This window comes from Trachinotus anak, unplaced genomic scaffold (genome assembly GCF_046630095.1).
Source record: "Trachinotus anak isolate AG129_WGS33_773 ecotype Australia unplaced genomic scaffold, CSIRO_AGI_Tana_v1 ptg000012l, whole genome shotgun sequence".
Taxonomy (NCBI): domain Eukaryota; kingdom Metazoa; phylum Chordata; class Actinopteri; order Carangiformes; family Carangidae; genus Trachinotus; species Trachinotus anak.
Window position 1 is genome coordinate 24,915,789 of NW_027273863.1, and position 12,257 is coordinate 24,928,045.

At 37.3% G+C, this 12,257-nt stretch overlaps 2 protein-coding genes across 14 annotated transcripts in view; both read left to right on the top strand.

Moving 5' to 3' along the window:
* Window positions 1–10,865, top strand: part of zmynd11 (zinc finger, MYND-type containing 11) — a 31,160-nt gene extending 20,295 nt beyond the window's left edge. For 6 of the 12 annotated variants that reach the window (XM_071490617.1, XM_071490619.1, XM_071490616.1 and 3 more), the window contains 8 exons: window positions 63–118; window positions 247–324; window positions 938–1,056; window positions 1,313–1,670; window positions 3,238–3,312; window positions 4,249–4,527; window positions 4,621–4,806; window positions 5,926–10,865. In XM_071490617.1, coding sequence (XP_071346718.1) covers window positions 63–118; window positions 247–324; window positions 938–1,056; window positions 1,313–1,670; window positions 3,238–3,312; window positions 4,249–4,527; window positions 4,621–4,806; window positions 5,926–6,048 — 1,274 coding nt within the window. In that variant the 3' untranslated portion in view covers window positions 6,049–10,865. The remainder of the gene's footprint in view (window positions 1–62; window positions 119–246; window positions 325–937; window positions 1,057–1,312; window positions 1,671–3,237; window positions 3,313–4,248; window positions 4,528–4,620; window positions 4,807–5,925) is intronic. The other 6 variants (XM_071490610.1, XM_071490620.1, XM_071490621.1 and 3 more) reach the window with 4 other exon arrangements.
* Window positions 1–12,257, top strand: part of LOC139628679 (tripartite motif-containing protein 16-like) — a 276,374-nt gene that overhangs the window by 51,234 nt on the left and 212,883 nt on the right. The window lies entirely within an intron of this gene.

Here is a 12,257-nt window from a genome sequence, read left to right on the forward strand (position 1 = left end):
GTTTTCTTAGAAAACATGTTTGTTTGTTTGTTTCTGGCTGAGTGTCTTCTTGTGTGTTGCAGTTCACAGTGACCAAGCAGAGATCGCACGGTTGCTCTTCAGCGACACATGTCACGAGGTACCGTTGTTTTATTTTGTCTCACTCACCTCGTAGGTTCAGAGCTTAATGAGTCTGCGTAGACTCCAGGTTTATTCTGAAAGTTCTCAACAGTTCTGTTTTTTTCTTTTCCTCTCCTCTTTTTCCAGTTAAATGAGTTGTTGTTGTGTAAGAACTGTTTCTACCTGTCGAATGCCCGGCCCGACAACTGGTTCTGTTACCCTTGTGTGAGTACAACCAAACCCACTGCAGCAGGCCCAGCTGCAGCTTCTCTCAACCAAACTTTATTTCTTAACACACGGTTTTATTTTAGATGTTGTTTCTGTTGTCATGTTTTTCTTTAACAGCAGAAGCATTACATTTATACAACTAAGATACAATTACAATGTTGTTTTTGTTAAACTGTTTTTTAAATCTGATTTAATGCGACGACAAAGTGGTGCTTTGATTTGAGAGACAGGGGAGTAAAGCTTTTCATGTGTGGCAGATGACAGGTGTATTTGCACAACCCAACGCCGCTGTTAGTTTGACGTAAATAAACAAGATCTGGGAAACTGCTACAGACATTCTTGAACTTTTTTATGAGAAGTTTTAGATTAAAATGATTCATTTAACAACAAGAAAAAAAACAATGCACAGATCAATAATGAATAGTCATCAGTAGTATCAACAGTATATACATAATTTCTTGCAAATTTATGCACAGTAGCAAAAAAAGTAAGTAGGCCTGCGATAACTAATTTTAGCATGAATGCGCCTGAGTTTTGCTTGTTAGAAATGTACCAGCAGGTCGTATCTTGGGTCTAATAGGTTTCTCTATTGTGTGTGTTACCTCGGCAGAGCCCAAGCCATGACCTGGTCTGGGCCAAGATGAAAGGCTTTGGCTACTGGCCGGCCAAAGTCCTTCAGAGGGAGGACAACCAGGTGGATGTGCGCTTCTTTGGACATCAGCATCAGAGGTTAGCACAGCTGGAAGACGTCATGACAGCACGCAGCATCGTTTTTCAGCTGTGTGGTTTTTTCATATCCATATCACATTTTTTAATAATTTAGTGTTCTGTAAAGTAGGACTCTCACTGTCCTCACATTTAAAATTTTATCATCTTATTTTGAAACAATTAAAACAATCACATGTATAAATATATTAAAAATTGTGCAGTGCTGCTTGGTAAATCTCGAGAATTTTTTATTTTTTTTCCCCCTGGTCTCCTCTAGAGCGTGGATCCCCTCAGACAACATCCAGGACATCAAAGTGAGCGTCCAGCAGCTGCAGGTGAAGCGCAGCAACGGCTGGAAGAAGGCGTGCGAGGAGCTCGAGGTTTACCAGCGTTTCCTGAGGGAGGGACGCTTCTGGAAAACAAAGATGGAGGACGGCAGCCAGCCACACCAGCACCACCAACAGAGCCAGAGCCAGAGCCAGAGCCGGCAGCAGCAGCAGCAGCAGCAGCAGCAGCAGCAGCAGCAGCAGCAGCAGCAGCAGGAGGAGGGCAGCAGCGTGAGGACAGACAGACTGGAGCGGACAGACGAGGCCGAGTCCAGCATCTCCTCCACCAGCAACGAGCAGGTCCGACATGTAAGTCGAGTTGCAAATCGGACTCTGAGTTCCCAGTTTAGCTCTTGTGGTTCCGTACTTCCTGGAGCTCTTACCAGAGAGCTCCTGAGACAAGTGATATCCACAATAGTGATGATCAGGAGCTGCATATTGTGAGAGTGAAGATTAGCGGCCATCAAAAGGACTACCCCAAGAGTAGGGAAGCCCGGCACTGAACTAAATTTAGTCCCTTATAAGATTCCTGAGTTCCTTAAATGGTTCCTGGACCCTGATAAAGTTCCTGCAGTGGAAACGTGCTATATAAAGCTTCCAAGTCAACACTGTAAACTGTATGAACCTTTTTAAAAGCTACAAGCCACCCAGACTTCAGCTCACCTCATCCTTCAAATTATTGCTGCCAGACTTGGTCGTGTCTTTACCTGATTTTGTTTCCCTCTGCAGCTTCACTGCGACTCTGCGTCAGTAAGTTTCTACAGAGGAAACAATCTGTGTTATTTTTTGATTCAAAACCAGTCTGAGCTTCCTCTGAGGTTTTCACTGCGCTCGTTCTTTTTTAAATATAAACATTAATCTGCCAGGTGCTGCTGCAAACTCACACAAAAACACCAAACACAGCAAACCAGCAGGTAGTTTGGTGTGAAACTTGTGTCAACCAAAGTTAGTGCGTGATAGAAAATGGATTAAAACAACAAAAGCAAAAGGACAAACTCAAGCAAACAAAGATCAAACTTGACCAGATAAACCTTACACTGGTAAAACTTAGAGTAGATACATCGAAATACATCGAACAGTGCCATCTGGTGACTGAACTGCCACATTGTTCAGCATTACTCTCTCCATGTTATTGGGCTGGAAACATTATTTTACTACTGTTGTCATGACAACCAACTGTCAAAGTAGGAAAACACAGTAATGGAAAGAGGAGAACTAAAGTATTATTTGTAGTTGTGACCTTATAACTCAAATCATCAACTATTATGATTAAGGATCTTTGATTACCACATAAGAGCAGTGTAATTATTTGAGTGGCAATTTTATTTTTTATTTCAAAATTTCCTTAAATCTCTTAAGTTCTGCAACTGAACAGAAAAATAAATGAATACAATTTAAGTATTTTCTATAAATTGCCATAAAACATCTTAGTGTAAAAATGTCTTGTTCCTCTTGTGTTCTTTAATGCAGATCTGTGGTTAATGCTTTCATGCATCCTGTGTGCAGGAATTACAGCATCTGGATACAGAGGACATTTTTAAAATTTGACTGAGTCTTATTGTCTCAACAGTAGATTAAAAAGAATATTCTAAAATGGCCTTAGACTTTGGCTCTGGATCATTTCTTTAAAAAGCACAGATAGTTACATCCTATTGTAACTGTTATTTTTAAAGAGTTGTAAATGTTGTAGGAGGTGACAGAGCCGAGTGCAGCAGGGACATTATACAGAAAATGTTTCTGTATAATGTCCCTGCTGCACTCGACCTCACTTCTCTGTCTGTATTCCTATAGAACAGTAAATCTTCCTGGGCACCATGATATTCAACGTTTGTCATATTTACTTTAACATTTTACATTAACTTTTTTCCCCCTGCAGCTCAAAGGCAGCCAGGAGCCCAAGGCAAAGAAAAGCCGCCGGACTCAAATGATGGAGCCCAAAGAGGAAGCCAGTGTAAGTCTGTTTGTCAGCAGTCAGACAATATTTGTTAGTAGTAGCATAATCTTTAATTTATCATGTAGCCACCTGAGCCAACATTAGCTTATTGTAAAGTTGTGTGCAAAAATTACATACTGGGCAAGTTGCATGTCTTGATAAACAATTGGTAAGATGCAGGTCAAAATGAGTGTTTTTACATTTTTAAGCTCATTTAATGAAAAATAACATAACATTTTGAAGAAATTATATTAAATTATTTTGTGTGTTTGCTGCAGCGTTTACATTTACTTCTTTTCACTTTGAAAATCAACAAAATATGTAATTTGCCCAGCGGCACAACTTTGCGCACAACTGTAAATTCTTTATTCTGATCAAAAGATGTTTTTGTATTTTACTTGTGTATGTAAAATCTGTTTTAAGTAGAGCTGTGCAATTAATCAAAATATTATCAAAATTGCACTGTGGCCAACAGCAACATCCAAATCACTGGAGCTGCAACATAAAATCTGTCACAACAGACTATAAATTAAGCGCTTTGGTTCTACAGAGATGTAAGTGAACTTGTTTGGTACAAGACCCAACAAAAATTATATCAACATAATTTTTATATTTATTTCAGTGAAAATGAAGCAAAAATTACAATTCCACTTGAGAACACGACTCATATCGCAAAAAACTGCCAAAATAATCACAATTTCTTTTTTCTTTTTAATAAGACAGTGTAAGATATTGCCATTGAACTCAAAAATCTACCTTGGTTTCCTCAGAGCATTTGTGATGAAATTAAAAAGAGTAAATAACAACACTGTTGCAGTAAAAGCTAAATATTTTATTATTTTAAAGCTTTATTGTCTTTTTAACAGACTTTGGAAGATGCCTTAAGTTTTTTTTTTGGTTTGTCTAACATCTTTTGTTTCTTCCCGCCCTCTCCTCTCCTCTCCTCTCTGCCAGGACCCGGAGCCGGAGATGGAGGCGGTAAGCTCCAGTCAGGAGATTCCCGTGTCCTCTGCGCCGCAGCAGCCTGAGAAGCTGTCGGTGTCCACGCAGACCAAGAAGGCCAGCGGAGGGTCGCCACGCACGCTGCACCGTGGCACCCAAACCAACAGCGACGGCGCCTGCCAGAACATGTGCCACGAGAAATACACCAAGGTCTTCAACGACGTCAAGGAGATGATGAAGGCCGACAACAAGAGGGAGACCGAGAGGGTCGTCCGAGAAGCCCTGGAGAAGGTTTGTGTTTGTGCTTAAAGAATATGTTTTACTTCTAATGTCTGGATCTTTAGTAAAGACACGTTTGGACCCTGCCTCTCTCTGTGCCTGCAGCTCCGTGCAGAGATGGAGGAGGAGAAGCGTCAGGCGGTGAGTAAGGCGGTGGCTGGAGCTCAGGCGGAGATGGAGAGGAAGTGTAAGCAAGTGAAGGAGAAGTGTAAAGAGGAGCTGGTGGAGGAGGTGAAGAAGCTCGTGGCCCAAAACAAACAGCTCATCTCGCAGACCAAGAAGAAGCAGTGGGTGAGTCCTGGATCAGCCGCCCGTAACAGTCCACATGTATTTTAACAAACAGCAAAGCTTAACGTTTCCTCTGTTGACTCTGTCAACATTGTCCTACACTTTATAAGAACGGAGGTCGTTGCCTGAACATTGAATATTGATTATTGGTTGATATATTGTTAACAGATTTTTTTGAAACCCTCCATATTGAAATCAACACCATCCTTAGAAACCCTGTATCGGGCTCTTTTAAGGATCATAACACTGAATATGTCTCTCACAAGCAGAACAAAATAAAATTGAGGTATTTTATTTGGTTTTTAAACTCAGTCATGAAGGTTCTACTACATTAAATAAACTCCAGAAACTAGATCTGAGACTTTAAATATGGAGTCTGTCAGTAGAGAAATCCTCTCAATATTTATATTTCCTGCAGTAACACAGCTGCACAGCAAAACGTGTTATCAACAAAGACCAATGAATTCACTCAAACAGCCTTTTTATGTCTCTGCTGGCGACAGCAGGTTGTCATCCTCAAGAACAGGACGGCCAGGAACACCTTGAGGGAATTTCTTTAGATTTATCACAAACATCCAGTTGGACTCAAGGATGAACTCATTAGAATTTGGTGGTTAAAGGTCAAAGATCAAGGCCACTGTGACCTCACAAAACACATTTTTGGCCATAACGCACTCGCGTCTTAAGACAAAATGCTAATGTTTATAAGAATAAAATGAAGTGATGATTTTATATCCAAAATGTCAAAGGTCAATTTAACTGTGACATCATAATGTTCTGCAAAAACACATCTGATAATAAACAGCTGAGAAACACAACAGGCTGATTTCTGTTTCACTGATATAAATGTTATTTGATCTTGTTTCGAGAGTGTGGTGTTGATTTTCTGTTTGTCTAATTTAATTTCTTCTGCTGTAACTTTTATTTTGTCACCTGTTGTTCCAGTTTAGTGTGTGTCTGTGTGTGTGTGTGTGTGTGTGTGTGTCTGTCTGTCTGTCTGTCTGTCTGTGTGTGTGTCTGTGTGTGTGTCTGTGTGTGTGTCTGTGTGTGTCTGTGTGTGTGTCTGTGTGTGTGTCTGTGTGTTTTTGTGTTGTAACCGGACTGTGTTTGTGTTGTTTTCAGTGTTATAACTGTGAGGAGGAGGCCATGTACCACTGCTGCTGGAACACCTCGTACTGCTCCATCAAGTGTCAGCAGGAGCATTGGCACGCCGACCACAAACGAACCTGCCGCAGGAAGAGATGAACAGGCCCCGCCCTCTCTGACCCCTACACAGCACGCCATTGGCTCTTTCCCTCTCCTACGCCTGTCAGTCAGTGTCTACAACACACACACATAAACACACACAGACACACACCCCCCCTCTCTCCTGCTTCTCAACTTGCCTTCCTGAAAACTTTGTGGACCCGATGTTTTCTGCGTGAAAAGAGCGATTCGTTCCCTTTTTGTTTTTATTATTTAATGTACCCATTGTATTGATTTTTCTTTCTATATTTTGTTTATTTTGTCTCTGAATCGTGATCAGGTTGCTTGAGAGCATGGCTCGAATGCAGAGTGATGGGATGATTTTTTTTTTTGTGTGTGTGGTTTCTTTTGACTTATTTTTAAAATTTCTTTACTGAAGTGCTAATTTTGAACTTGTGTCAGAGAATGTGTTATTTAAGTGTGTAGTAACAGATGAGCATTAACTGAATACATTTTATTACCTGAATTTTTTAAAGACTCACTTTTCTTACTGTAAATGCAACAAATACACACAGTCGATCTTATGAGAAGAAAAAAATGAGAACATGCCGTACGTACTATCGCTGCATTGAACTCACTCTGCTTTCATAGAGAAAACGTATTTTAAAAAACGACAAAAAAGATATTGGAGAGTGGACAATGTGGCTCACAGACGTTAATGTATTTTGTTTTTGTTTTTTTGTTTTTTTTCATGAATCTATTGCGGTGGATAGCACCTTTTATCATTTCTACCTAAAATCTTATTGTCCTCAAGTCACTTATTGGGAACAGGGTCACGAGTTCGGCCTTAAAAGACGCCGACAAAAGAAATCTTCCATGTATTATTATTATAATTAATGTTATTATGCACATTTTTAATAGACAAATTTTTATAAATCAGATTCGTAAATTTTTTTTTTTTGGTTCTAAATTGGGGAAATGTAAAGCAATCTTTCCTGAGCTGGATCTTAGAGAGGTTCCATGATTTGACAGTTTTTCCACTTTTTATTATTTTTTATTTTTTATTTTTTTTTGCACATTTAATTTTCTTAACAACCCAGAACGCTTGTAATATTGCCAAAAAATCTGACATTTTGTTGAACCTACCTGAGAAGATCTGCTGAGTCCTCCCTCCCTCGCTTTCCTACAGGCTAAAAACAACATTATGTATATTTTTCAGAGCGTCGTCGTTTTTCTAGTGATGTACACTTGAAATTCGTCCTCTTTTCTTTTTTTTTTTTTTTAAACCTAAAGTGACTAGCTATGAGACTCTTTCACTGCTTATGCTGTAGTTGGTGGTCAGTGCCTGTTTTCTCATTTTCTTTTCTCATCCTCTTACTCCCAGTGAGGCTACATGCATGTTGATAGTTTCATAGTTTGTCTTTTTTCATTCATTACCGTAAAATAAAAAAAAATAAAAAAACAAATAAAAAAGACCAGAAGCTCCTGGTGTCTAATAAGCAGTGACGACGGATGGACCAATATAAAACATTATGCAAATGTGAATGATCAAATGAATCTTTTCTATAGATTTCCTTGCGCTGGGTGTTGCGTGTCAATTGTGTATACATATGGTGCTTGGATTTTTTTTTTTTTTTTTTTTTTTTCCCCCAATGCGGCAATAAAATTGCCAATTTTTGATTTTCTGTGAGTGTGACACTTTTAAAGTTTGTCAACTGTTTCCTCAGTTATGACGACTGACTGAACGGAGGAAAATAATTCAGTTACTCTGTACAGATGCGCTGTTGTGTGTTTTTGTTTTTGTTAGGTTTTTTTTTCATTTAGTTTAGTTGTTGTTTTTTTTTTTCAACCCACATCAGTTTTTGCTTATGTTAATGTGGGAAATAAAATACCATAAATTTTCACATAGTGGACAGGGCCTTCATTCACCCCAGTTAAAGAGAGAGCCAGGCTTTTATTTTAATACTCCAGATTTTATCTTGTTTGTTATGTTGCCTCTTGTAGCTGTAAATGAAAACTCGGTTATTAGTTTATTGTGGTATACCTATGACAACACACCACATACTACATCATGAGCTATATATCAATGTTTGTATCAATGCAGTTCAAGTTACTTGTTCATTCTGTACCAACAGGAAATACAACACATGAGCCAGTACAGTTCAGAATGCCAAATAAAAACTTCACAAACACAAAACAAAATGTTTTAATACTTAATTTTATGTTATCTATCTGTAGCTAGCCTGGTTCCAGTTACACACAGTATACAAGCTGAATACAGTATGTACTCTATGCTAATGTTGATGCACTGTTTCTGCAGTAACGATCAGAAATCAACACACTTGTGGCTTTATAATGCAGCTTCCACATAAACTTAAAAAGGCAGCAAAATGTTTTGTTTTGTTTGTTTATCAAAAATGTCACAGTGTTTTCTGTTTTCTATCTTGAAGCTGTTTCACCATCATCCATATTTTTTCCAACTCCTCCATTTCTTTTGTGCATTACATTGTGAAATTACAGTTTGGTCACTTTTCCCAGAGTGAGCACATGCAAATACTGGTTGAGTGATAGCCTCAGATATCACTGTTATTTGTTTCCCAAAGGTGTTTTCAGTTTACAATGATGTTAAACAGTGAAAAGAAAAGAAAACATTTTTGATTGAAAATCAATTATTATTCAATTAAGTCATTAATTTGCATGATTCAGCCAATCAAGATGCTAATTATTATTCAACTTATTTTACATTAGTTGCAGGTTTTTAGATTTTTCACCTGTTAACTTTCAACAATGAACATTCAACCCTGTAGTCAAGTACTCACATTGTTTTGGTTTTTTTTTTTTTTTTTTACTTATTTCATTTCCTCACCTTTCCAGTGTGAAAACACTACAGACTCTAAACCTGCTTTGGACTAGTATGAAGTGTGATGCTTGGTTACAGTCATAATCTCCCCCCTTTATGTGGAAGGCTTTTATTGTGAAATATGTGCGGATGATGTTGAGTTTCATTGACAGCAGCTTTAAGGATGAGGACGGTGTTATTCTGGTTTGTTTTTTTTTTTTTTTTTGTCAACAAATCCATTGAAAAGACCCAAACCAACAGTGTGTTACTCAGCTCCAAGCACAAATATATAGTGTGCGCTGGGGACTATTTTTAGCGGTGGATTAATGTACACTTGGTGCTCTGGGGAGTCTTTCTGGAAGCAGGATGGTGTATGTTGGGTTGAGTTTAAATAAAATACAGTGTGTGTTTGTCATGGTGATGAAGGAACATGTCACTTAATGTAACACTGTGTCTCACTGATGTGTTTTAATAGTGTTTGGAAACAATGGAGCTCTATGGCACAGGATATATAGGGTGTAGACGCACACAATACCTGTTGGTTTTGGTCTTTTTGTAGAGTTAAATGATGATTAAAAAAAAATAGAGAATATTATTATCGTATGATGACAAACAATATGATGGTTATTGTTTGAGAACAGTCTACTGTTGGGGAATTTAGGGTAACTGTTGTTCCAGACTTCATCTCGCTCGTCTCTGAGTCTCTGTTTTGAAAGCTGTTTAAGTGTATCACTTTAAAATGTAAGATGTTACTGTACAGATCAGCCACTGTCTGACTTCTCTCGTCTTACTCAGTGCGCTGCAGTTTATGATTTATGTTTCTTGCTCACATTGATATTTGACCTCTGGAAAATCAGAGTTCTCTCATGTTCTCTCTTTGTGTTTTTATCACAGTTCTCTGCCGGCTTTAAGCTCAAACACGCTTTTTTTTTTTCATCATCATCATCATTGCACTACATGTAAATAAAATGTCCTGTCAATATCTCCTCCTTCATATTATTATATGTACATTGTAAATGAATTCACAAATGTTTGATTTCAGCCGTTTCCATCTGTGTTCACAGCGATCTGGATGACTGTTAGTTCTAGTTTTGTACAATGTACAACTGTTATCATATAAACCCTGGCTTCTGTTGTTACCATGACGCTCTGAGTTTTGTGTCATTTCAGCATTTTTTTTTTATTTTTATTTTAAACACTGCACCTTCAATGTATCCGAGTATTTCAATGTTGTTTTTTTAACATATTGTTGAAAACCAACCAATAAATGCATGTTCTTCCAAGCTGAGACACTTATTGAAGGTGACACGTTTTATATAACATACATACGACCTGTGAGGCCGCTGCTTCTCTCAATGACTGTTTTTATATTCGTCCATCCAGCCGTAAAGGTTTCAGTGTGAAAACTTTTTTTCCCCCCTGTGGACAAAAAAATTGATGTCATTCCAGTTTGTATCTCTGGTTTTTAACTGCATGAGTAAAGGTGTGTGTATCTGCGGTTCCTTTTCTTTCTTTCTTTCTTTTTTTTTTTTTTTATTTCTTCCCTCGTGTAAAGAAGACATATTTGCACTCCCTCAGAGAAATGCAATATGACAATGATGTTTGGTTTTTTTTTTCAATTTCCTGGAACTTCAGTCGAGCTAAATCACGTCTTTGAAGAGGTCAGCTTGAAAAACTGAGTGAATCAATTTTGTGTTGTCGCCCATTACCAGGCTTTCTGCTGTTCTTATTCCAGAGTATTTTAAGTATATGATACTGTGTGAGTTACTAGTTGAAAACTAGTTGAGTATTTATGTACTTTTAACTGGAATAATACCAGTTTAAAGATTCCTTTGTCCTCGCCTCCTGTTGGTCATTTTCTTCTGTTCTGTCCATATGTAAACTATTAATCGTGGCTTAACATTTTCTATGCTCCTGACTTTTTTTTTTTTGTTTGTTTTTGTTTTGTTTTTTTTTTGTTTTTTGATGCTTTAGCTAGCAATATGTATATAAATATATTCTATGTGCTAACATGGAGGAAATAAATGTATCAACAGTTTCCTGTGGTTCAATTTTTTGTTGTTTTTGTTATAAAATTGTTTTATACATTTTAAATGACTGTTACTGTGCTTACACCTTACACCTTACAGGGTCTCTTCAACCAGAATAACAACATATTTTCTTACTTACCTTATACGATATCTACTCATGCAGATAGTTGGTTTTATTTGTGCAGGACCGGGATGTTTAGCTGAATGTAATTTTGTTAATTTACTTTATTTTACCAGGAAGTCCCATTGAGATTTAAAAAAAAACAAGAGAGACCTATTCAATGTAGCAACCATACAAACTCACCACATATTAAAATAAGGTGTAAAACATGAAATACCACATATACTACATGATGGCAATTTAAACTCTCAAGAAAAACAAGTACATGTCTCATTCATCACGTTCTTTATGATGCCCTTAAAAATGTTTTACAGTGCTAAAAACCCTGAAAAATTTAACAGCACCATCTCTTTCCAGAATCAATACTCCAGTTACTCTGAATGATGAATGAATGGAACTGTTTTCTATCAAAGAAATACAGTAGTTCCTCTAAAAACTGCTGACAGCTGTAACTCGGAGACTGTTCCTGGAAAGACAGATGAAGTTTTTAAATCTCGGAGACAAATCTCAAAACCTGGATGAAGAAAAACTGAAACCATCTGCATGAAATGTTACCACTAAAGGTAAGATGGAATTTCTTTCTTTTGTGATTTGATGATTGGTTGATTTTGGTAAACAAAAATATAACTTGCATCTCAACCTCGGCTGTTGTGGGTGCTGTCAAAGCCTCATGGGAGTTGTAGTTGTTGAATGCTAAAAATCTTATTTCTTTTAGTGTTGAGTATATTAATGAATACTAAAAAGTTGGCAATTCTCTTAATTGTGATATTGATCCCATTGACGAAGATGATAATCTGAGCATATGATTGGCATCATTCTGTATTTTTCCTATTGTCAACAAATCCCATAAAGAACACCGCACTAAAAAATAATGTCAAAAATATTCCGTTTACTATCATATGAAGCAGAGAAAAGCAGCAAATCTTTGAGAAGTTTGAACCACAGAGTAGACCTGGCATTTTCGCCTGATTAATTGACCTCAACAGTTAATAAATTAGAAAATAATGGTTGGTCAATTTTTATTTTTTCTCAATCAAACCAATTAATGTGTTTCAGCGTGGGTGTTTTTTAGTTTGCACATTCTAAGTTTTCAAGTACATTTAATTTTTTTCAGTGTGAACACACTGCAGACTCAAAATCAGTTACTAAAAAGTTTTCACCGACTAATACATTTACTAATTGTTTCACCTCTAATTAAAAAAAATTATAATAAAAAAATTGAATCTAAATTTTAACAGGTAATACCTAACTTTAAGTCCCCTTATTTAGCATATGTAGG